Here is a 26,284-nt window from a genome sequence, read left to right as displayed (position 1 = left end):
TCAAACACATGGGTAACCAACCCATACATTTTCATTAAAAAACAAAAGAGCAGGACTTCCTGGTGGCGCAGTGGTTAAGAATCCGCCTGCCAATGCAGGGGACACGGGTTCAAGCCCTGGTCTGGGAAGATCCCACATGCCACGGAGCAACTAAACCCCTGCGCCACAACTACTGAGCCTGCGCTCTAGAGCCCACGAGCCACAACTACTGAAGCCCGCGTGCCACAACTACTGAAGCCTGCGCATCTAGAACCCGTGCTCTGCAACAAGAGAAGCCACCACGATGTGAAGCCCACACACTGCAACGAAGAGTAGCCCCCGCTCATCGCAACTAGAGAAAGCCCGTGTGCAGCAACAAGGCCCAATGCAGCAATAATAAAATATAAAATGAATAAATAAATCTTTTTAAAAAAATTTTTAAAAAAACAACAAAAAAACAAACAAAAGAGCAGAGCTTGCAGGTCTTCCTTGTGACGAGAAATCAATCCATCTGGGATAACTTCTTTACTGGTCTCTGGATTGCCTATGGTCTCACCTTTTCATCATCAAAATGCAGGTGGGGATAAGAAGCTTCTGCCTAAGGTAGAGAAAGTTGGGGGAAGTATTAATCCTATCCTAACAAGAAAAAGAGCAACAATCTAAAAGGATCTTAACTTTTCTTAAATCAGAGAGCTGAGATCACAGAGCAAACAACTAGCCTGAAATCTAAGGAAAGGCAGACTCTTCCAAGGAAAACAGGAAGTGAGCATCGGCTCACCTCTGGCAAAGCCTGGGAAGAAGGGACACTGAGTGCCATACAAGTGGGTGAGAAGAACTGAGTTATGCATGTTAACAAGTTGCAGAGGCTGAGTGGCCAGGGTGAGAATGAAGAACCCCTGGGAGCCACAGATACAAGGGGAGTTTGCACCTGCTCACAGGGTCTTCTCCACAGACCTCCGCTGGGCATCCACGAGAAAGACGGGGTGGGGGAAAAAAACCATCCTTGAGGGTGCAGGCCTGGAGGAGGGGAGTAGACACAGAAAAGGCACAAAGCCCTGCCAAGACCCTCCTTGCCTACGGAACAAAATCCTTAAGCTACTGGGGGAAGAGCAAAAAGAGATGAAACCCCCTCTTCCCTTGTGGGAGAGGCAGGAAACCATCCTGAGTGGAGATCATCGAGGTATTCAAAGGCTGAGGGAGGGGCAGGACTACTGAGAATGCCCTACTTCTAAGACCCAGGGACACAGGGCCTAAGACTGAAACTGGCCCAGGACAGCAGAGAATTCCTCCAACAAAGCTAGCAAGCACCAGGTAACAAGCACCAGCAGCCTACTGCTGGGGGAGGGACAAGACCATGGACACAGACATCCTCTGAGGGGCAGGACCCCAGGGTAGGCTGAAAGCTGGGGGTGGAACAGGAACATTGAGAAAAATCCTCCAACACCCAGACCTCACCCTAAGTACAAGGTATCAACTCCTGATAAGACTGACTATTTACCCCAGTCTCTGCTATTCTGAACATGATGTCTGGCATTCAATAAAAACTTATGAGACACTCAAAAAGGCAAGAAAAAAAAACCCGACTGTCAAGAGACAAAGTAATCAGCAGAATTAGATTCAGATGACTTAGATGTGAGCACTATCAGATGGAGAAAAAATAATTATGATTAATATGTTAAAGATTTTACTGGAAATTGTGGACAACACGCATGAACAGGTGGGGAATTTCAGCAGAGAGGTAGAAATTATAAGAAAGAGTCAATGGAAATGCTAGAAATAAGAAACCCAAAACCAGATATGAAGAATGACTTTGTTGGGCTACTACTGGGTTGGCCAAAATGTTCATTTGGGAAGAGGTTTTGGAAAAACCTGAACGATCTTCATGACCAGTCCAACAGTAGGCTCAGCTCAACTGAGGAAAAGAAACCAATGACCTTGAAGACAGACCAGTTCCTCAAACTGAAACATAATAGGGGAAAAAAAAACCCAGAACGGACTACCTGTAAACTGTGGGACAATATCAAATTATCTAATACATGTGTGACTGAAATCCCAGAAGGAGAACAAAGAGAAAAGAGACATTTCTTATAGTACAACTTTACTGGTAATGAATTATCTCAGCTTTGGTTTGTTTGGGAAAAAAAAAAGGGGGGGTCTTTATTTCTCCATTTTTAAAAGATTTTTTTTCTGCATATAGAATTCTGGGTTGACAGTTTTTTCTTTGGATACTTTTAAAATGTTACTTCCATGTCTTCCAGCTTGTGCAGTTTTATGAGAATAGTTCTGTAATTCTTATCTTTGATCCTCTGTACATAATGTCTCCTTTCTCTACCTTTTTTTTTGCGGTACGCGGGCCTCTCACTGCTGTGGCCTCTCCCGTTGCGGAGCACAGGCTCCGGACGCGCAGGCTCAGCGGCCATGGCTCACGAGCCTAGCCGCTCCATGGCATGTGGGATCTTCCCAGACTGGGGCACGAACCCGTGTCCCCTGCATCGGCAGGCGGACTCTCAACCACTGCACCACCAGGGAAGCCCTCTCTATCTACCTTTAAGAATTTCTCTTAATCTTTGGTTTCAGAAGCTTGAATATAATTTGTGTAGGGTTCTGTTTTGTTTTTGTTTTTTCTTCAGCCTGCTTGTCATTTCTCTGAGCTTCTTGGATCTGTGGTTTGATGCCTTTCATCATTTTCCAAAAATTCTTGGCCATTATCTTTTCAATAGCACCAAAAAACATGAAATGTGTTATCAGTTTCCTATGGCTGTTCTAAAAAAAAAATTGTCACATTTGGTGGCTTAAAATAACAGAAATTTATTCTCTCAGAGTTCTGGAGGCTGGAAGTCTGAAATTAACATATCAAAAGGGCCTCACTCCCTCTGGAGGCACTAAGAATCCTTTCTTGCCTCTTCCAGCTTCTGGTGGCTCCAGAATTCCTTGGCTTATGGCTATATAACTCCACCCTCTGCTTCCATCTTCACATGACCTTCTCTTCCCTGTGTGTCTCTTATAAGGACGCCTGTCACTGGATTTAGGGCCAACCTAATAACACAAGATGATCTAATCTCAAGATCCTTAACTTAAGCACATCGGCAAAGACCCTTTCACCAAGTAAGGTCACATTCACAGGTTCTGGGGGTTAGGATGTAGACATATTTCTTGGCGGGGAGGCACTATTCAACCCACTACAAAATGCTTAGATATAAATCAAACAACATATGTACAAAATCTGTATGCTGTAAACTAAAATACACTGATGAGAAAAGACTAATATCAATGAAGAGATATACCATGCTCATGTACTGAAGGCTCAAAGTTGTTAAGATGCCAGTTCTCCTCAAAATCATCTATAGCAATCAAAAAGCTTATTCCAAAATTTATATGGAAAGGCAAAGGAACTAGAAAAGCCAAAACATTTTTGAAAAAAAGAACAAAACTAGAGGACTCACATTACCTGATTTTATGACTTAGTCTAAAGCTAAAGCAATCAAGACAGTGTGGCATTGGTGAAAGGACAGACACATAGATTAGTGAACAAATAGAGTCCAGAAATATACACAGATATATGGTCAATTAATTTTTTTAAATGGTACACCACTTACCAGAGAGAAACTAAGATAGTATTTTCAACAATTGCTGGAACAATTGGAATCCTTATGCAAAAAAATGAGTTTCAGTACATATCTCTTTTTTTTTTTTTTTTTTTTTTTTTGCGGCACGCGGGCCTCTCACTGTTGTGGCCTCTCCCGTTGCGGAGCACAGGCTCCAGACGCGCAGGCTCAGCAGCCATGGCTCACGGGCCCAGCCGCTCCGCGGCATGTGGGATCCTCCCGGACGGGGGCACGAACCCGTGTCCCCTGCATCGGCAGGCGAACTCTCAACCACTGCGCCACCAGGGAAGCCCGCAGTACATATCTCATATCATATACAAAAAGTAACTCAAAAATGATTCATAGACCTAAATGTAAAACCTAAAACTATAATATTGGTATGAATTTTTCTTCTAAAACATAGGAGAACATCTTTGTGACCTTGGGTTAGGTAGATTTCTTAGATATGACAGCCAAAGTATGATCCATAAAAGAAAAAGCCAATAAAATGAAATTCATCAAAATTCAAAACTTCTGCTCTTTGAAAGACATTGTTAAGAAAATGAAAACACAAACCACAGACTGGGAGAAAATATTTGCAAATCACATATCTGGTAAAGAACTTGTATCCAGAACACCTAAGAACTTTCATAATTCAATAAGACAACTAATTTAAAGAATAGGCAAAAACAAACAAACAAACAAAAAAAAAAAAAAAAAAAAAAAAAAAAGAATAGGCAAAAGATTTGAAGACACTTCACCAAAGAACATATAAAGATGACAAACACGTAAAAAAATGTTCTACATCCTCAGTCATCAGGAAAATGCAAGTTAAAATCACCATGAGGTATCACTTATACACCTATTACAATGCTTTAGAGTTAAAAAGACTGACCATCCCAAGTGCTGGTGAGGAGGTGGAGAAACTTGAACTCTCACACACTGCTGGGGAGAATGCGAGATGGAACAACCACTTTGGAAGACAGTTTGACAGTAACATAAAAGGTTAAGCATATACCCATTACACGTCTCAGCCATTCCACTCCTAGATATTTACCTAAAAAGAATGGAAGCATATGTCCATAGAAAGATATGTATGTAAAAGTTAACAGCAGCTTTATTTGTAATAGCCCCAAAATTGAAAATAACCCAAGTGTTCACAGACAAGTTGTATATCCATTTGATGGAGTAGTACTCAGCAATAAAAAGAAATGAACTATTGATAAATGTAACAACATGGGTGAATCTCAAAATAATTAAGCTGAAAGAAACCAGACTAAAAAGAACATATAACTATATGACTTCAACTATATCAAATTCTGAAAAATGCAGAAAAAAGACTCGTAGTTGCCTGGGGCTGGAGGTGGAGGGACTGGACTGACTACAAAGAAGCACAAGGAAATCTGGAGGGATGATGGAAATATTCTATAACATGATCATGGTGGTGATTACATGATTGTCGAAACTCGGAGAATGGTTCACTTTTTTATTTTTTATTTTATTTTATTTATTTATTTTTTTTATGAGGTATGCGGGCCTCTCACTGTTGTGGCCTCTCCCGTTGTGGAGCACAGGCTCCGGACGCGCAGGCTCAGAGGCCATGGCTCACGGGCTTAGCCGCTCCGCGGCATGTGGGATCCTCCCGGACCGGGGCATGAACCCGCATCCCCTGCATCAGCAGGTGGACTCTTAACCACCGCGCCACCAGGGAAGCCCTGGTTCACTTTTTTAAATGGTGAATGTTACTATTTGTGTACTAATAAATCTGACTTAAAAAAGAAAAAGATGCAGTTACAACCGAAATGCCCCTAGGACCCCAACAGGCCCATCACATGACACTACCCATCATTGCCACTCTGCACTCAAGGTGAAAATCACTGCCTCGCCACAGGACATTACCAGTAGGCAAAACCCAAGGTTAAAGACCACAGGTCAGGCCCGTGAGGTCCACCATTGGTCTGGGGATGATGGTTTCCAAATGCAGAAGGTCAGAGTCACATTTCAGTGACTCCCCAGTTGTTAGCAGATGTCTCAAGCAAGGTTTTCCAAGCAGCAGCTGCCCAGTCTATGGAACTTCAGGTCTCAGCTGCTTAGGGGTCCATACACAGCTTGACAGTCATGAGCAAGTGAGGTCTACATACACCTGGCCAGAAGCCAGGAGTGGCTGGAGTTCTACCATAAAGATGTCATGAGCTGACTTGACAGAATGCCCCCCTCTAGTTGGGCGGGGTGGTCAATTATTAACACCTGCTTAAGATGGAAACTTCTCCTTCTCTTTTAGTCTCTAACACCGGACCTTGCCCCCTGCCCAGCCTGCTCCAGAAACTAAAACTCTGTAACAGACAAAAGTATCTAGGAACTAACTGGTCCAAGGCTTGGGTCTGGCCAGAGAGGGGAGCCAGAGGTGACCCAGGCCCAAGATCTGGACTGTCTCACCAGTTACCCTCCTAGTATAGACCCTGAGTGCAAAACGAAGAAATGGACAGACACACACACCATGGTTGAATCTTTTCAACTTAATCTTTCATCGAACTGCTCATCACATAGTCTGCTAAGCAAGGGTGCAGATTCATGGACACAGACGTTCCTTGGTTTTCACCTCAGGCCTTTGGCTTTGACAATTTGCCTCATGGAAAGTTAACAGGCATCCAGTCCGCCTGCCTCCCTGTCTGCTAAACCTGGCCCTGGCGAGGAGAGCAGGGGACAGAGCAGAGCTCACTTGGGCTCTGCTCAGCGCCAGCTTCTCAAGTGGAAATAGACACAGCTGTTTTCTCAAATCAAAGCTCAAAAGAAACCTGGTACTGTATTCCCCGCACATATTTGTGGACTAGATCTACTACATCCTTGTCTGCCCTATAATTTAGGGTTCCGGCCTGGAGTCCAAGAAGAGAGGAAACTTCTGGTTCTAAACATAGCCTTGAACCCAAGAGGAATTCTAGTTTCTTAAAATCATCTAATTGTTTGGCAATCTTGCCAATGTTCTTCCAAGCCAGCCCAAGTGTGTGTGTGGGGTTTGGTTACCGCTGCTGGCTTTTGTCTAGAGTATGAATGTGCAGGGTGCCTCCATGTGTTCCCCACACCAGGCTCCCAAGGACAGTGAGCCAAGAGGCTCGAGGGGATGGGGCTGGACAGCGTCCTTTGAACTCGATCAGACTCTGCAAGATGACAGATCCCAGTTCAGTGTAAGAGCCACCCTTTGACCCCAGGCTCCCACCAACGGGAAGCAGACAGGGTGTCCTCTGAACTAAGAACTGTGAAGCGGTCAAAGGATGGGTCTAACCTGGAGGATGAGGGATCCACGTGCCTGACCCAGGCCTCCTCACACAGAACCAGTGCCATCCAGGCACCAAGACCACAGGCAGCTTGGCCCACTTTCTCACCTCACAGTCCTCTCCTGAGGGTCCCTCTGAGGCAGGGGCCACAGCTACCTCTGTCACCCTATTACACCTGTGTGGGTCACAGGCCCCCCTGGCATGTGGGAGATGTTAAATGCACAAACCACAGAACCCCTGTCTCCTCACTCAGGCCCAAAGCAAGACCAAGGCTCCCACCCCCAGGGCTATGTCAGCCACTCCTGGGCTCAACCCCAGCCATCTCCTGCTGACTCCCCAGCCGTGCTCTCCAATACTTGGTTTCCAAGTCTTTCTCCCCACACAAGAGGGCTGACTTATACAGCCAAATGTGTTTCAAAGGCGTGAAAGGACGGCCTTGGTAAGAAGCAGGAAACAGGAAGTCATTCCAATGTCCAGATATGCCCCCAGGAGAAAAAAGTAGGGCAGGGGAGGACTGTCCTACTGAAACGACACGTGAGGGAAGCTGTGGGGAGAAGCGGGGGAGGACGAAACGGGGAGAGGAAGGCTAAGCAGTTGCAAACTGGTGGCAGCCATGAGAAGGCAAGCAGACCATCATGCAGCGAGAACTTTCCTGTGCCCAGGGGAGGTCCTGGCCCTCCTGGTTCTGAGCGTGGAGGAAAACCAACCCAGGCTTTAGGGGTGGAAGCCCTCCAGGTCATCACACCTGGTACAGCCAGAAACACGTTGATAGGCAGCAAGGCAGAGCCCAGGGCTCAGGGACACGGATGAGAAGGAACAGGGCAGGGCAGCATGGTGGGGTCCTCCACACGGCCCAGGGAAGCCTCAGGAGGAGGCAATGCTGCAGAGCATCTGCTGCCAGTCTGCCCAGAGTTCCTGGAGAGGGTGCACCTCCGGAGCATTTTGAGAAACGACAACGTCCACAAGCAGACAACGCCACCCTGCGGTCCCCATGCTGGTGACCAATACCTTTGTAAGAACTCCCTTTGAACATGACCTGTTTCCTGTAGGGCCGGCTCTTGCTCAGTTCAGCTCCACACACGTCACTAAGGGCCCACTCCAGGCTGGGTGCTAAGTAGCTCAGGTTGTTACCTCCTACCTTGAGACAGAAACACCTGCCCTCCCCCACCACAAACACCTGAACCGAGACACCCTGGGCGGGAGATCAAGGCTTCTGATAAAGCTTAAGTGTTGGCTGTAGTTTTTGTTTTGTTTTTTAAATTAAACTGCTTTGAACTAATTTTAGACTTAAAGAAAAGTTGCAAAAAATAGTACAGAAAGTTTCCATATATCCCTCCCCAAGGCTCTCCCAGTGTTAACATCTTACATAACCATTAGTACAATGGTCACGCCAGGAAATTAACATTGGGACAATTCCATTAACCAAACCAAGGAAGGGCTCCATTTGAGGTTCACCAGTTTACCCATTAATGTCCTTGGATCCTGATGTTCCAGAATCCTATCCAGGATCCCACAATGCATTCAGTTTTCTCTTAGTCTCCTGAGATCTGTCCAGCTCCTCAGTTTTCCCTTGTCTTTCATGACCTTGACATTTTTGAAGAGTACTGGTCAGTTTTGTTGTCAGATGTCCCTCAGTTTGGACCTGTTTGATGTTTTCTCACAATTGGGGTGAGGTTATGCATTTTTGACAAGAGCACCACAAAAGCTACATGCATGACACCACAGGGCTCACACAGACAGGTCTTATATATCAGACAGGTCTTATATATCTTACATATCAGTGATGTTGACCTCAATCAATGGTGATGCTGACCTCCCTGCCAGGTTTCTCCAATGCAAAGTTACATCGTTCCCTGTGTAGTCAGTCATGGGGCACGGTGGCTTGGCACTGTGGCTCTTTAAAAGGGAACGTGTGGCTGTCATTACAAACTCTGCGTGTCAGCCCGGCTTGCTGATGGCCGCAGCTGCCCCACAGATGAGAGGCATCTAATGAAGATGAGCGGCAGAGCCGACGTCTCTGGAAGCCGCCGAAGCTCTCGGTGACAAAGAGGAACAGTAGCAGTTTATTTATAGATCCACTTGAAGACAGCTCATTGTAACTACTGGAGTTGAATTTTTAAAACCTCGGGAACAAAGGCTGGCTATTTTAAACTCTCCTTGCACTTAGTTCAATGGAGAGTGTTAGAGGCACCAACCATCCCCGGGCACCACTCCCACCACTCGGCAATTCATATTTTGTGCAGCACCTCAGGACAGGAGCAGAGCCTGTCAAGACAGATAACCAGGACCGGCTCTGCCTACCCCGCAGAGGCAGCGGGCCTCCGATGAGCCAAAGCCCTCACCCTGGTGCTGCCCAGGGAGGAGCCGAGAGAGGCTGCCTCCCCCCACCCCAACCCCGGTGTCTCACAGCCTCCCTTTCCTGGAAAATGAAGTTGCACACAGCTGTTGTGAATCAAGGTTATATCACCTCTCTCCCTCCCTCCCCTTGCAGACTGTGAAGAGGGACAGCGCACCCCAGCGGACGCCTGCCCCAGGACAGCTGGCAGTAGCTGGCCCACCTATGCTGACACATCTCCAGGCTGGGACAAGGGCGTCCTGGAGCTCAGAGTACACAACTCTCCCTTGTGGACAGTGGGAGGGTGGAGCCCCAAGGCTCCGCCTGGCCCGGCCCCAACTGCAGCGCTAAGCTGAGGGTGCTCAACCTCTCCACGTAGCAGGACCACGCTGAGGAGGGGAGACGTGGGCTTTCAAAGGCTCCCACGTCCCTATTTGAACAAAGAACACAAAACAATATTCTTGACACAATGCAGAAAAATGTGAACATGGACTAAGCGTCTGATATTAAGGAAATATTAATTTTGTTGGATGTGATAAGAGCACTGCAGTTATTTAACCCAGAAAAGTCTTTATTTAGGGTAACATATCTGGATTAAACAAAAATATTCCAACTCTTCTAAAAAAGGGTGGGAGGAGATGAACAAAATAAGATCGGCAAAATGCTAAAGCTAGGTAAAGGATACATGGGGCGGTGGTTCATTATATTATTCTCTCTACTTTTTGGGCTAGCTTGAAAATTTCCACAATACAAAGGGTATTTTTTGTTGTTGGTAAAAAAATAAAAGCTCCAGGCTACTTGAATGAGCTGTGGAGCTGAGGCCAGGCAAGCGGGACCCCAGGAGGAAGGTGAGGCACAGGATCACCCCCACTCTGGTGTTCTGGCACTTTCAAGCACAGGAGGCAAATTAGGCTGAATCCACAAACGTTCAGGCCAGCTTTTGGCACTGCCATAGAGAAAGCCCCGATGGCACCAAAAGCATTCAGTGAACCCTGCAGCAATGTCCGGACCTTCAAAGAAACTAATTTTAAGATAATCTCCATGGAAACCATCTATTCTGATTTTTTCCATGGTAACCAATGAGAACATAAACACAAGCATTATCCAACACCCTTACACCACATGGGCAACGCTGCCATCCAATCTGGAAAATACAAGCTGAAAAGGGATTTTTTCCATTGAAAATGAAAAGAAGGACTAAAACTTCTAGTCCAGACATATAGATTCTCCCACCCTCCACTGCCCACACCACTCCTTACCACCTGCCCCCAAACTGACAAACCAGGTGAGAAAGTGGTTTCCTTCATTTAGCCTGGGACCATCAAACATGGCAAAAGGAAAGCGCCAGAGCCTGCCTCTAGCCTCACACACTCAGCCCACGCTGCCCACAGACAGCAGAATGTGTCCACTGAACTCTGGTTTCCTGAGCATTCTGCTCAGGTGTCCAGACGCATGTTGGGCACCACATGGAGACCAAGGCCCCAGGCCTCCAGGGCAACAAGTTCGGCCTGTGAAAAACTGACCGTGGCAGAGAGGGGCTGCTCCACCAAGCAGAGTGCTCTGGGTAGGTGGAGCAGGAAGATTTCACAAGCTGTTGCCCTTCCTGGGAAGGCTGCATGGAGGAGGTGCCATCTGCAAAGAGACTAAAAGGAGGAGCGCGGTTCTGCTGGGGAACAGGGGGGTGGAGCCAAAGAATCACAGTCAGATTTAAGCAACTGGGTCTATTTCCACCTGTGGCTCATTTATTCCATTTTCAGGTTTCTAGGTTTAAAAGCAGCATGGAAGGGAGGGAGGGAGGGAGGGAGGCAGGCAGGGAGGGAGGGAGGGAGGGAGGGAGGCAGGCAGGCAGGCAGGCAGGCAGGCAGGCAGGCAGGCAGGCTATCTCTCAGATGCCACCCTCTCTACTTCGCATGCATGGCCTCTGCTGGCTCTCTGTGGAGAGGGGACTTGTCAGCGTGGCCTAACCAGGCTGTGGATGTTTTATCATCTCTGTCACCAAAATGGTAGCATCACTGCAGTGGCCCCAGGGCTGAAACAAAGGCACTCTGAGGCATGTGGTGTGCCCTGCCCAGGGCTGTGTGTGCCTTGTAGTAAAGCACCACAATGTCCAGACCCCACTGTCCTGTGATTTGGGCTCAATTCTCCATGTGCAACTGTGGAATCTCCACTGACCTTGAACCCACGCTTTGGCTGCCAGGGGGAAAGGAAACCCAAAACAGCTCTGAGTCCCTTGAAAGAGATGAGAGCTCTCACAGGTGTGTGTGAGCGCCCAGGTTCACACACCAGGTGTGTCCCGATGCATGCAGGGCTGGACACAAGGGCGTCCAGGCTTTGTCTGGATTCCACAGTGACTATCTTAATACATCTTGCCCTGGATTTCTGAGACTACGTCCCCTGTTGGTTTAAGTCATTAATAGGCCTTCCTTCCTAAGAATTGTGCCATTCTCCTCTGGATAGGGACCTTGTGAAAGGGATGGGAATTTTCCAGTGGCGGGAAACTACCAACAGCCCCTCAAAAGGGCAGCTCAGAGAAGGGAGTTCAGTTACTGCCCCATCCCACAGCCCCATCCTCTTGGTGCCACTGCTGTCATCGCTGTTTCAGGACTTGTTCCTGCTCTTGCTACCTGGAGGCACTTCCCCAAAAGGCTCTACAAAGAAGACCTCCACCTGGGGGTTAAAACGTTGGGCCACAAGCACCCAGGCCGTCTCAAGCTCAGGTGTCAGAGACTCACCCGCCAGCTTTCCTAAAGGCCCAGCAGACTCTGGAGGATGGGAGGTGACCTAGGCACCCCCATCTGCAGGTTAAGAGGTGGACATTGAGGACAATGCAGGAGGCAGGTGGCCTGGAGAACATGGATTCAAGCACTGATGACTGAACTGATGCAGCAGCACTAATGGCCAGGACAGGAGCTGAGAGAGGATGACAGGCCCGGCAGAGGCCCACGGAGGGCTGCCCTGCGTCCCATCCTCTAACTGATGTCCTTGGCTGGTAATAAAACCACACATCTGCCTGCCCAGTTGTAAACAGAGCTCAGTGGGTTTAAAGAGTGCCTTTAGGTCTAAAAAGCCTAAAGGGCAGCACTGGGATTTCTTTTAACACCGCACCAAGATCAGAACCAACCACACCGCTTTTCCTCTTCTGGAAAGAGGAAGACTACAATGCTCCAAACTGGGCTGAAGGGACAGCAATTCTCCAGGTGCCTCTCCCAAGCTGTAGCCCCCATGAGCTACAGAAACTTCCTAAGATGGACAGAGACTCACTCTCTCTCTCCAGCCACCTCCCTGCCCGCGATGCCAGGGTGTCAATCGGCTAGACTGTTTTCCAACCAACCAGCAGCAACAGCATCACCTAGAAATTTGTTAGGAATGTAAATTCCTTACTGAATCAGACACTCCGGGGATGGGGCAAGCTAAATTTTAACAAGCCCTTAGGGTGATTCTGATGCACACTAAAGTTTGAGAACCACTGCAAGAGGCTTGCTGCAATAAATGTCAAATGGTAAAAGGCCTGTCTCCTCACTCCACTTCGAGGAAGCCCAGTAACTCTGCCTGATGTGTTTCTGCAAACATTGTTCTCATGCTTGTCAAAGGCAACCCCTCCCTTCTTGTAAACACAGTAATTATTTAACATGTGCCTGGTAGCAGCCCTGACCCACCTCCCAGTAAGTCAGTTGTAGCCTCTGGAAGGAAAGGAGAGGGCGTCCCGCCTGCCTCCCAGTACTGGATACAACAGGTCAGCGGGGAGGGCTCAGCCCCTCACTCTGATCCCTGGGCCCAGGAAGCCCCTCTGCTAGAGGCGTCGAATATCTGGTGCTCCTCGACCATGCACAGCCACATTACCCATCAGCTACTGTCCAAGGGTTCTCTGTTTCAAGCAGGAAATTTTCTTTAAATATCGCACTTTGGTGACAAATATTGAATCTTCTATATTTCTAGTCTCCTCTGTCTTCTCATGGAAACTAAGAAACCTAGAGCACTTTCCACGACTTCCATTCAGGTAAAGATGGGTAAAACGCAATCTGAGCATGGAGTGAGGCATCTGTCTGAACACCTCTATCTCCCAGGGTCAGCAAAGGCTGTGGCGGCTGCCCTGCCCTGCCCTCACCCCTGCAGGATGGTCTTTTGCAGAGTGAGCCGGTAAAATGGAAAATGCCCAGAGAAGTAATGTACTCTGGGGGGAGAAATCAGGATACAGAGAATCCACATGACCTGTATGAGGTTACAGGAGAGATGTGCCACATCCAGCCAGGCCCCAGCCTCGGCTTGGAACAGGATACAGGGGCAATACTGCCAGCCAAGCCCCTAAAGTGGCTCCCAGAGCCAGAAGTTTCCAGCATCATCCACCTCCTTAGTAGGGCTGCCCGAGAATCCTCTCCAGGGCAGCCATCCTTGTAAGATTGCTGTCCTCACCGCAGGAAGCACCTGGACAGCCAGGTCCCTTATTGTTCCCCTGTACTGTGCCCAGCCCCAGGCCATTCCAGGTGATCTGGAGACACCTCACAGGACAGGAACCTCAGGGTCTTAGTGGGGGGAATAACGGGGACCAGCAATGGGGAGTCAAATTTCACAAAGGGTGAGGGGCATGCAGACACCAGAGGCCCCAAGGTGGTGCTGCCAGGACTCAACACAAGCGCACACACACAAAAGTGAGGAAGAGCTGTTGCTGAGTCACCAGAGTCTGTCCTGTGCTGGGCTTGCATATCTGTCCCAAGGGCTGAGGAGGCTAGGATGACCACTGAGAAATGGGGAGAATACCTCTTGATCGTTTCCAGTCCAGGGTCTCTTAGTTTTGCTAACAAAAGGGCTGAGACCCAAGGGCACAGGCTTGATTGGTACCTGGGCCACTCACCAGCAGTTGACCTTTGGGCTCAGGTTTCTCCTCTGTGCAGCACAGCGGGCAGGAATGAATTATCCCATGGGAGTCATCCACTAAGTCCCAGGAAACATGAAAACAAAGTCCCCACTGTTCTTAAGTCAGCCCCCAAGGCCCAGGCCCTGCCAGGCCCAACAATGGCCAAACCAGGCAAGAAGGTACTGGGAGGAGCCAGGGAGCGTCTGCTTTCCTGTGTTTCTCACCAGGCTCTCGTTCACATGGATGAAGGAGACTGTGGAAGGCCAGCTATTCAGCCAGAGGGTGCAGCAGAGTGAGAGCCCCCAGCACATTAAGAGGCACATCTCAACCCCCACAGATGCCCCGAGCCCAAGGCAAGGTCAGCCAACGTGTTAGGAGTCTGGGTCCCATGAAACCAACACTTTTCCAAGATGCCTGTGTGCCTGGCATCCTCTAACTGAGGATCTGCTGCCAAGAGCCCCTTGCAACAGCTTGGAGAACTCAGAGCCAGAACTGGCCTCAAGTGGAGAAATGAGAGGCTCCCCTCTAAGACACTTGGGGTTCACAATGCCCCATCTACCAACCCACACTTCTCCTCACTACAAAAAGCAAATGCCAGCCAGAAATGTGTATTCTCAGTAAAAGACCCAAGTCATCCAAGTTCCCAAGCGAGAAAGCAAATCTATGAGGCAGGTGGAAACGGGTCCCTTCCCCAAACTTGACCCAATGACTTCTCAGTCCAGGTGCCTGCATGAGAACCCAGATCTTGAGCAAACGCCACCTGGGACTCCCAGATCCTCAGCGTGGGGCAAGATCCAGTGCCAAGACTCTCTGGGCCAGGGATCAGGGCCCAAGAATCCCTAAGTCAAGCCCACTCTGTATAGCGCCCCAAAATGGAAATGTGGGAGCTGAAGGGGGCACAGGGTGTGTCTGGGGTTCCCCCTTCAGAACCAGAGAAACTAGGAAGAAGAAACAGGCCATCCTTAGGGAAGGCTGAGGCCTTGGACCAGATAACCTCGGCTAACCTGGCCTCCTCTTCCTGGGGACAGTCTTAGCACAGAGTCTCAGGGGGTCCTGGGCACCACGCCCTGAGGAGTCAGAGGGTGAGGGGGGAAAGAGGCCTGTTTCCACCCACCTCATGGATTTGCTTTTGTGTCTGCGAGCAGAGAGGACTTGGGCTACTCATCAGGAAGCACAACTGACACCCGCAAGAGTCCAGAAGCCACAGTGGACCTCACAGGGACAGTCTGCTGAGCGGAGTCAACCTCAAATGTGACCCGGTCAGAAGGGCCCCCACCCCCGCCTGCTGTCCCTCACCGCAGCAGGTTTAGAGCACATTAAGTCCCTTGCCCGGGCAGGGGACTCGCCTAGCTCTGTTGGACAGAGGAAGGAAAAGGAACATTTTAAAAATAGCTAAAGCTTGGTGAGCACTTGCCACATGCTGGGCACGGTTCCAAGTGCCTGCTTAGCATGTACCACCTCGTGAAATCTCCCGAAGGAGGACCTGGCATCTCCCCATTTGAGGTGAGTGGAGAAAAGCCCTCGGCCCTAGACCTCAAGGTTCTCTGAACTGGAGGGCAGCCAGCCCAGAGAACTCAGGAAGTGGTTTTTTACTTTTACTGAATTACCTAGAATTCGGCCTTCTTCCACTCCCGCCCCACCCAGCACAACCTTCCTTCTCAATTGCATAACAGGCTCAGATGTTTGAAGAGAGGACAAGAATAAGATTATATCAGAATAGATGCATCTTTGCTATTAAAAATGGTTTTACAATGCTTCTGTGGTTGAGGCAGAAGTCAGTTATAGTGGCTGGGACTTGGGGGGCACATGCAAATCCAAGGTCAGCCAAGACACAGTGATCCATAGCCTCAGGGACAGACGAAAAAGCAGAGACAGCAGGAGGGAATGAGAACGGTGAGGATGAGCGCAGAGAGGGCGAGAGGACGAGGGCTGTAGCAGGAACAGAGCTAAACAGGAGCCCCTTGAAAACGCCAGCACAAGCCCCTGCCACAGACAGCTCGTGGGGCCCCACACAAGCCCCTCTGGGAGGCGGCTCATCTGCTTGAAACCTTGCAACCTTCCTCCAGCCATGCAGCGTGTCGTGGGGCAGACCACGAAGTTTCCTGCCCACCCTCAGCCCAGCGCATGGGCTGGAGTCCTTCCTCTGCAGGCTTCCAAGCAGAGAAAGCGCCCCAGCCACAGCCCTGAAATCCCTCCTCATCGCAACTCAGCCAAGAATAGAGGGAAAATGGAACCCATTATTCTCATTCTGAAGGGCTGGGAAATGGCTTTTGCTTTTCAACATGAAATGTGTCTAAAAATAAGCTGTGAATTTCAACCAGAGGTTGAAAATAGCTCCGGCAGTGAACAGAGCTCTGTTCAGAGTGGGCTCAAGGATGGCCTTCATTCCAAGAGTGGGAGTTGAATGCCACAGTCAGGGCAGGGGTCCAGGGCAGGGGCTGTCACAGGCCCACAGGGCTGCCCTTGCCATGGTCTGCCCCTCTGGCTTTAAACTGTCAAACTCTAATGGGCATGTGGTCCAGAATTCAAGATCCAGCACCTGGTCCAACGTGCTTCCTAAAATCCCCAAACGTGCAGGAGTGACTCGTGCAGCATTAGAATCTGAGACCGTGTGCAGACAGAGCTGAAGGGGGAGGGGCCTTCAGGTTTGAGAGCTCCTTGGGCACGGTGGTGGTGCTCGTGGGCTCTCTGAGAAGCCAAGCCAGCAAATCACTCACCAGGTACTACCGTAGAGCCCGGGAAGCCCACAGGCAGGAAGGGTAAGAATACACTCCAAGTGTAGTGAAGAAGACCAAGTTGCTCAAGGTCTTTTTTTGTTGTTTACCATCCCCATAGAAGATTCCACAGTTTGATAAGCCAAACAACATTTCTACAAAATGGGCTTGTGTGAGAAAGTCAGGCTGAGAGACCTGGGCCACAGCTGTTAGCGGGGAGCCCAGATCTGGCCCATCAAGCAGGAGCACAGGCTCCAGAGTCCTCAGTGCCCCCCCTAAGCTCCTCCCACCCTGACAGCCATGCCCACATTCCAACCCTCCTCTTGCTGCTGCAGCAGCCCCCTTTCTGGGCTCACTCCGAGGCAGGAGTTACTGCAGTGATTCTCAACTGGGAGCAGTGCTGCTCCCCAGGAGACATCTGGCAATGTCTGAAGACATTTGTGACTGTCACAACTGGGGGCGGGGGATGCTACCGGCAGCTAGTGGGATGCTCCTAAACATCCTACAATGAACATGATTTCTTTGGGTCAAGATTCATCTGGCCCAAAGAATCGACGTGCCGAGGCTGAGAACCCCCGGGTTGCTGGAAGGATGGTAATGTGGACAGAGCTAGACGGGTGGGGGCTCCCTGAACTTACAGCTCCTGGGCTCCCTGAGGAGCTGAGACACCCCGGCTGGCCACAAAATCGGTCACCAGTACTATGTCGGCGCCAGGGAAGCCCTGGGGCAGGACGGGCAAGACCATACTCGTCAGCTTGCCTTCCCAACTCAGGGGAAGATCTAGCCACTGAGCCGTGCTATACTGACTAGCTTGCCTCAGTTTGGGAAGACGAAAAAATTCTGTGTACGATGGTGATGATTGTTGCCCAACAGTGTGAATGTACTTAATGCCACTCAACTGTATGCTTAAAAATAGGGAAAATGGTGAATTTTATGTTACATATATAAAACAAAACAAAACAAAACAGCCTCCCCAGCTCTCCTCTTGACCTGGGAGTCCTGAGATCAGAGCAGCCCCTGCAAGGGTACACCGGTGGTATGCGTGTGTGGACACAGTGCGTCTGGAGGAGGACCTATAGGTCAATTCAGAGTCTCAAAGGGGCCTGAGACAAATGAGGAAAAAGCCCCAAACGAAGAATGATTTTAGGATTAACAAGTCAAGTCACTTCATAGGTTAGCAGAGGTCACCTACATCACACATGGGGTCCTCAGAGCCTGTGAGTGTATTCGGGTCCCATCATGGAAATGGAGGCTTGCAAAGAGTGGGTGCTTTACCTGGGACCACACAGCCAGAGCCCACACCCCTTCCCCAATTTGAGCCCAACATGGTGATGCCCACTGGCCAGAGGGGAATACAGGAACAAATGGTTTTCCTGAGCCCGGCTGATGGTTTGAGCACCCAGGCCCTACCCTGCCCTGTCCTGCTGGCTTTCCCCACCCCACATCCTTTGTCATAGATGATCAGGCCCCACAGGTATGGGAAGCAAAGGTGCCCCACAACCCGTCTCTGAGCTAGGGCTGAAGGGACAAGAGGCAGCGTGTCCAAGTTACTTTCTCAATAGCTACAAGAAAAGGAGCATGGGATTCTCCCCTTGCCGGTGATTACTAACCATTCCCAAGAGACAGGTGGCAGGGCCCTCCCCCAGGGTGGGAAAGAGCTTCCAGGCAGCCCTCTGCCACCTGTAGTTTCTAGCTTACTCAGCCCTGCTCAGAGGGACCAGCATGGTGGGTCCCCAGGTCCAGGCACCAGGGCAGGCAACTAAGCCCCAAGTGTCTCCTCTGTGAGTGAGAGCAGTAACTTTACCCACTCATCCTGATGAGGTAAGGAATATACAGGGCAGTACACGTAAAGGCCTCGGCAGGGCCTGGCTCGCCGTAAATACCCAAGAGACGGGAAGCTGTCAGGGAGTGGGCATGGACCCCAGAGGATCCCAACTCCACAGTTTGGAAGATGCCTTTCTAGGTGGAAGATGAAATGGCAGCAAGCACACCACCGTGCAACCCAACCACCCCCTCCCCGCGCCCCCCAACAAACCCAAAAGCTGAGAACCAGCCACTCCTTAGCAAATGTGGAGGGAGAACAAAACCTCTGGGCCAAGGGCAACCCTTGGAAGAAAAGCTTTAAATCCCAACCTGATCTGTTCCTAGAAGAAGCCCCAACACACAGGATGGGGCGTGGGCGGGGCAGGGCCCTCTGCTGGAGCCAAAGAAAGCCCCGGGATGGACTCAGAGGCTTCCTGGTTCTATTCTGGGCCAACCTTGACTTGCTGGGGACCTTGGGCAAGCCGCTTCCTGTTGTTCAGGCCAGTTTCCGCGTGTGGGAGAGGCCACGCTGCCTCTAAGGTCCAGGAGGGAGAGATTTAAGCAGCCTGAGGCCATTGGAGCTTACAACCCTCACAGTTCCACCTCCTTGGCTTCACCGTTTATTTTAGCCAAAGCTGAATGTGACTTTATTCAGTGAGATGGTATCAGTTATCTTTTTTTCCCCAAATATTTGTCCAAAAAATATTAACTATTTTAATTCAGGAACACTGAATGCCCTTTTACCAACAAAGGTACTAAAAATGGTCTGTGGCTGAGGAACTTCCTTTCCATGGTAAAAAAAAAAAAAAAAAAAAAAAGGAAGTAAGAACAACAGGGCTGGGGCCCTTCCCATTTGTCCCAGCTATGGCTTCAGGCCCCGCACCCTCTAGGAACCCGACATCGAGCTCAAGGCTCAGCAAAGGATGGGTCCTTCCTTTCCTCAGGCCTCAAACAACCAACGGCCTACAGCATGGAAACCAACAGCCTACAGCATAGTCCCCCACCAGAGGGTACAGGGCCTAGACACCCAGCAGTGTGCGCTAACAGCCTCTTCATGTCTTATGTGTTCATTCTAGATTTGAAACAAAGCACCACAAGCACTTAAGTTTTTGGTAAATGATGAGATCTTACCAGGGTCTCTTCCCTGTGACCGGCCTAAGCCTGCAGCACCCCTACCGTCCCCGAGCCCAGTGTTATTCACCATGACCCAGCCCACCAGTCACAGGGCTCAGGATATGCCGTCAAGCCACTTACCAGAGTCCTGGAGGAGCTGGCCAGCGTGGCCGGGGGCCTCTGCACTCTTAGGACTTCTCCGTAATTGACATCAAAGTTACTCTTCCAAACCATTACCTGCCGAGACCAATAAGCACACAGAATCAGGGGGAGAAAAACCCCTTACCAGTCCTCCTCCACGGAGAAAATGGGCCCAGAGGCTACCCCCAAAGTCCTGGGCCAGTGGTGGGACTGTGATCCCCACCTGGCACCCCACTCCCTCTGGGACCTGCCCCATCTCTGAACAGGCCCCGAGAGGATCAGGTGCTCCACCAGGATGGAGAGTCACTATCACCACTGGGCCTCTGCACTGGCTGCTCCCTGGGCCTGGGATGTCCCAGGCCCAAGCTCTGTGTAGCTGGCACCTCAGGCTGAAGTGTCTGCTCTAATACCACCTTCTCAGAGAGGCCTTCCCTGGCCCTCCTGCTAGTTTTTATCATAGCCGTCTATTTATTTCCTTCAAGGCATCAGAGTCGGTAGTTAGTTAATCTTTGTCCCTTTTCCTTGTCTACCAACTGTCTCCCCACTAAAATACAAGTTCCTTAGGGTGGGGGCCTGGCTGGCTTCACTGTGAGAAGTGGTTCAGATACAGACTCCAGGCCAAACAACTAGGGTTAAGATCCTGGCTCCACCCCTTACTGTGTGGCTCTAGGCAAGGGACTCAACCTCTCTGTGCCTCAGTTTCCTCATCTGTGAAAAGGGGATGGTCATAGTTCCCACCTCACGGGGCTGCAATGAAGCTCACAGGAGACAGTCTGGCACAGACACTGGCCCCCAGGGAGAAGTCGGTAACATGTCCATTATTCTACATCCCACTGGGAGGACCTTCATGCCCTGAGGCTCCTCCAACAAAAGCTGGGCAAGAGCGCTCCCTGCTGGAGGGTGCGGGCCACCCGTGGCTGCACTCCTCTAGGGCCACTCCCAGGATGGCAGGAATTGTGAATCGTGGCCAGTAGTCAACTGAGGCCACAGAAAAACCAACGAATCCACATAGGATGGAAATTCAACGTGCCCTGGATGCATGCCCCATTGGGATGCAGCCACGAGCCTGGTACTTTGGGAGGCTGCTCGCCACTCCTGGAGCAGCACCACTGTTCATTGCTCCCCAACTGATGAGCATCTAGGGTCTCTCACTTGTCCCCTTTACAAAAAGAACATCGGCACACACCTCCTTGTTTATAGGGTCCTGTGTACTGCACAAGCCTAACTGCTGAATGGTCCTGAGCCAGGGAATGGCTATCAGGAATGTGAAGAGAGAATGTCAAATGTCATTCCCAAAAGGCTCTCAGAGCAGACAATCAGAAGGCAGCCAGGGAGCTGACAGCAGCGGCTGCCCAAGGAGGGGCCAGGGTGGGGGAAGCCCTACTTCCTACCAGGTTGCCTCTTGTGCTATGTGAATTTCTTTTGCCAGGACTTTATTTATGGTGTGAATTTACTGTACTAGTTTCCCTAGTCTTCTGAGCAATGAGCCAGGCCTCCATGCCCAGGGAAGGCTCAGGGGTTCCCTCTGCCCTCCTCCTGCCTTGTGTGGTCAGCACAGGAACTGGTGCTGGTATGGGAAGATGCCTGCCATCTCTTAGCCATGCTGTGCCTCCAACTGCCCTCTGCTTTACTGGCAGAGACTCAACCAGAATCAGTCCATCAGGCCGGGGCTGGCGCTCACTGGGAGGCCAGCAGCACTTTCCTGGGCACAGCTGTCAGAGCTGTGAGGCCCGGGAGCAGTGGGATGAACATTCTAGGTGACACACCAGGTCACCAGTGGCTCGGAACAGCCATCCCTTCCTCCCTGCCTCAGGTAAGTGTGGTTTTCTGGACAAGTAGCACTGCACCAGAACCCGGAGAAAGATTTCCAAAGGGTGGACTCTTCAACGGCCCTGGAGCCTCCCAGGTGCCAGACTCTGGGCCAGACCCCAGGGACAGGGTGCCCCGCAGGAGGCAGGTAATCAGGGCTGAGCAGTCTGGGCAGGAGGCACCAGGGTGCCTGACAGGCAGCCTGACAGGCTGACAGGGTGACAAGGCAGGACAGGACCTCCTCACACATGTCCTCGCTCCGCAGCCTGGAGTTGGAAAATGCTGCCCCCTCAGACAGCACAGGAGCAAAGGATGGCAGACGACAGACTGCAGGCTCTAGTGCAGGCTCCAGCTCTGCTGCAGCCGAGACTCGGTTTCCTCACCCACAGAACAGTTGAAGAGAAGGCTTGCCCCACTCGGCTGCCCTGAGGACTGAATGAGGGGTGACGCTCTTGCCATGTTGCCCTCATTACCAGGCCCGCAGTAAGCATCCAAGAGTTATCTAATTATTCACCTATAATCAGGAGAAAGAAGTTCCTAAAAAAACGTTTTAACTTTCTCACGGCAACAGTAACCCAGACTTCCTACCCACGCTGGTTTGAGCTGTAAGGGTTTTGAGATGCTGCCACACGTCGGCACCTGCAGCACTCCTGCTCTGGGGAGGCCAGGGCCCAGCTCTGGGGGCCCCACCCCAAGATCCAGGCCTCAAAATTGCTGAAAGCCACCAAGGAAGCTGGTGAAACCCAGCCTGTCCATCCCCAAGACACCTCGGCCCCCTGTTCTGTTCTGCTCAGTATCAGCTGAGACCCCTCAGATCATTCTTTACTTACTTGTTCATCAGAACCTCCAGAAGCAAAATACTCCCCCGTTCTTGAAAAGGCAACAGTGGTGGCTGGACCCTAGGAGAACAAGCCAAAAAGAGCAAACGCCAAAGGTCACTCTAGATTCTCAATGCACAGGAAGAAACCAGAAGCTAGTGAGCGAGTGCAGCAGCAGGACTCAGTGCTGAGCACCTCATCCAGCCCATGCCCTCCCCAACCTTTGGTGGAGGAACTGGCAGGTGCCCAAGCATGAGCACTACTGCTGAGACTCTGGTCCCAAGCACCACTGACAAAAGCTGGGTCATGAGGTCGAGGGTTGGGCCGACAGGAATGAGCAGGAAAGGCCACGCTGACAGCCCTACCGGACTGACATCACTGTCCTCACTTCTCAAGGAGAAGCCGGACGTCAGAGAGGTGCACTGACCTATCCCAGGCCCAGCACTGGGGCCAGAAGTCGGTCCCCCTGACCCAGACCATGCACCCCCGCCAACACCACACTGCAGCTGACCAGAGAAGCACGGAGCCCCGTGGAGGAGCCAATGAGCAGAGGCAGGGCGCTTGGGGAGCTCAGGCAAACCAAAAGGCCAGAACCAGGGCAAGGAGGAGGATGCGGTGGGGTTACTGAAGGTGCCTGGGCAGGGGAGCAAAGTGACATGTCCCTCTAATGGGCACATCACTTCCCTCATGTTGGGGCCTTGGGAGGAGACATGCCACTCTGGCTTCTCACGCGCTGAAGGTCCACTGAACTGTCCAAAGGGTGATGTCAGGCCTGCATCTGGCTACACCAGTGAGCACATTCAGGCTTGGGGCAGGGGGCATGATCTTCTGGTAAAGAGTGGGGGCTCTTCCCCACACGCCTGAAACCCATTGCAGAAAGATGCACAGAGCAAGAGTCTGCTCGGCACACCACCACACTAAAAGTTTGGCCAAAAGGAACCATTGCTTCCTTTTGGCCAAACTGTTAATGTGGCAACACCTGGCATTCCCCAAGCAAAGCCAGATATAAGAGGTTCTCGCCAGATGATGACAGTGCGGGCCCCATCAAAGGCCACCTCAGTTCCTCCAGAGCAGGACAGGGAGCAACAGGAGCTCCAACAGCGAATATGAGGGGCCTCCAGCAGCAGGGCTGACACAGCGGTGGACCCGTGGACAACAGGAATACTGGGAAGCACTTCCACTCGGTGGCAGAAAAGACTAGACAGGTTGTGGGCTGGAAAGGGACCCGACAATACGGAGCAAGGCCAGCTTCTGCCTGCCCAGAAGAGACAGGCAGGTTAGACAGAGCTGCCCCCTGGGCCCAGGCACACTGGGCAGGAGGCAGCACGTCTGCCCATGCTTCTGGAATCTACCCACGGCTCCTCCTCTCCGAGCTGCCCATAGTGGGGGTGATGAAGAAGTACAAGGGGCCAGAAGGGGCTGGGCTCACAGCAGCCCGGGAGTCCTCTGCAGCCATCCATCAGGACAAAGGAGATCCATTCTCACTGATGGGGAACAATGTCCACTTGCATAGGTGAGTGTGCAATACCAGGAGCGCAGCATCACGGGCTGCAGGCACAGGGCCTGGGGGTAGGATGGGAGCAGGTCGTCTGTCACCCAGATACCCTTCCAGGCGGACAGTCACCACACTGACAGGACTTAAGTGGGGGGAGGCAATTTCAGGTGACTTACTTGAGTCTTAGAAATCTCTGTAATTTCCCACACTTTGAATTTTTTAACGAGTATAGAGCACCGTTACATTAATACAAAAACAAAACAAAACTGTTCTCATTTTGAGGAAAAACAAAGAGGGAAGACAGAAAAGGGAAGGAACACAGCACATGGAGTGTCAAAAAAGCCAGGCTCAATGGCTGCCCAGAGCTCATTGAGGAATGGCAGGTTTCCAAGAAGTCACAGCAACTAAGGAACCAAATAAATATTCGTGGGTCAGTCTCCTTTCCTGTTGACACTCAACACCAGATGCCAAGCTGGGGACAAGATGTTGGAGGCCAAGCAGCAGCAGGACCACTGAAGAATGTGGCCGGCAGCCCAGTTTGGCAGGGGGATCAGGACCAGAAAGCAGGTGCTAGGAGCCCTCCAGGCGAGAAGAACTAGAGCCTTCCCCAGAGTCCAAGTCCCAGGAAACTCCAGGGAGGGCTCGAGCGACAAGGGCGCTCAGAGGAGCTCTTGAGGGTTGAGGCCTACAGTCCTCCCCAACAGTGCCCGTTTACCAAGAGGACTGCATGGCTCCTGCACCAGGTACCTCGATGTTCCTGGAAAGAGTGGTTTCCACGAAGGATCCTACCCATCCACCCCGGGGCCCACAGAAGCAGTCCAGGGCACTCAAAGCACAGCCCACAGAATGGCTGGCCCTGGGCTCTGCTGTGGGCCAAAGTCATCATGGACTGCAATGCAGACTCGGCTCTTCACTGCTGACAATCTTCAACCCAACCCTTGGTGGGCCTTCGGGGCCCCAGGCCACCCAGACCCCCAGAGACCTCACCAGGCCCTCTCCTCTGTCCTTCCCATCAGCACCCTGGCCCCACTGAACTGCTCGCCGCTCCGCAAAACTGTGAGCTCAAGAAGGCCTCTTTCCGTGTTCTTTCTGCAGCCTCCTACATTGAGCTCTGAATTTGGTTATTTTTGATCTTTCTTGGTTTTAAATAAATTCATTTAAGGCTACAAATTTGCCTCTGACTGCCATCTTAGAGCTTGGATCCCCAAAGTTTCCCATATGCAGTATTTTCACTGTCCTTCATCTCCAAATGTTCCATTTCCACTGGGATTTTCTCTTTAGCCCAGCAGTTATTTAGAAGTGAGTTCTAGTTTCCAAACCCTGCGGGCTGGGGGAGTCTCTTTTATCACCGGCAGGGATCAGTTGTGATCAGGAGTGTTCTCTGAGACTGTCCCGCCTTCACAGTGACTGATTCCTTTTGGTCAATTAGTCACTCTTGATGCATTCGTTCACCGGCTAGGGCCAGGGGTGTGGCCAAGCTGTTTCTTCCCACAGGCAAGGCCCGGGGCCTCTGCAGCGCCTCCTGAGCGGGACTCCGAGCAGCAGCTCTCAGCTGGGCCCTCGGCAGCATGGGTCTGACTTGCCCCTGATCGCCAGGGGTGCCCACCTGCCTGAGGCCCTGGTCCCCATCTGGCTCCAGGCCAGGTCCACTGGCAGGGATGCTGCCTAGCCTCAACCGGATCCTTCCTCCCTCCCTCTCTGGATCTGGCCAGTTGGGGCCTTTTGTGAGATGATCATCGTGAGCACTGGATGCAGCCCAGTCCCCCACCTCTCTCTCCCCCCTGACCCAGCTGCACGTGGCCCTCGAGCTCAGCTGGACTCACACCCAGTCATTTCACCATACACCGCCTCTGCCTTGCCAATCTCCAGACCCAAGGGACCCATACTGGCTGGTTCCTTCACTCTCAAACAGCAAGGCGTCAATGGAGGGGGGAAAGAAAGGCAAAACAAAGGATGCCACGGTGTTTAGATCCCACAGCTCCTGACGACTCTCACTCCACAGCCCCTGCAGTTTGTCCAGACCTCTCCGCTGGCCTCACCCCCTCCGGCCTGACTCCCTGAGTCCCTGCACACCTGAACTTTGACCGCTGTGGCCACAACAGCTACAGGGGCAAAGGCCAGGCCAGGTACCCCCGCCCCCACCCCCACCATGCAAGGGTTTTGATATGTTTTTCACTGGCTGCCAGTGAACAAAAAGCAACATCACACCACATGCCCCACATCAGAGGTAGAAGAAGAGCGGCCATCAAACAGATACATGGAGACCAAGGAGGCCTCTGGCGTGGGTGCTCTGGACTCTGACCCCCATGCTCAGGCAGACACCGCAACCCAGTCCACCAGGACGATTCTTCCACAAATCCCCGCGAGGG

General features: G+C 51.2%; 1 protein-coding gene across 1 annotated transcript in view; it reads right to left on the bottom strand.

The window, feature by feature from the left end:
• Positions 1 to 26,284, bottom strand: part of POC1A (POC1 centriolar protein A) — a gene marked incomplete at its 5' end in the record, with an annotated part of 73,535 nt that overhangs the window by 24,971 nt on the left and 22,280 nt on the right. The window contains 2 exons of the mRNA XM_079713967.1: positions 19,794 to 19,889; positions 22,433 to 22,501. Of these exons, the coding sequence (XP_079570093.1) occupies positions 19,794 to 19,889; positions 22,433 to 22,501 (165 nt within the window). The remainder of the gene's footprint in view (positions 1 to 19,793; positions 19,890 to 22,432; positions 22,502 to 26,284) is intronic.

The sequence above is a fragment of the Hyperoodon ampullatus genome (assembly GCF_949752795.1).
Source record: "Hyperoodon ampullatus genome assembly, chromosome: 10".
Classification (NCBI taxonomy): domain Eukaryota; kingdom Metazoa; phylum Chordata; class Mammalia; order Artiodactyla; family Ziphiidae; genus Hyperoodon; species Hyperoodon ampullatus.
This window is presented reverse-complemented; position numbering and strand designations above follow the sequence as displayed.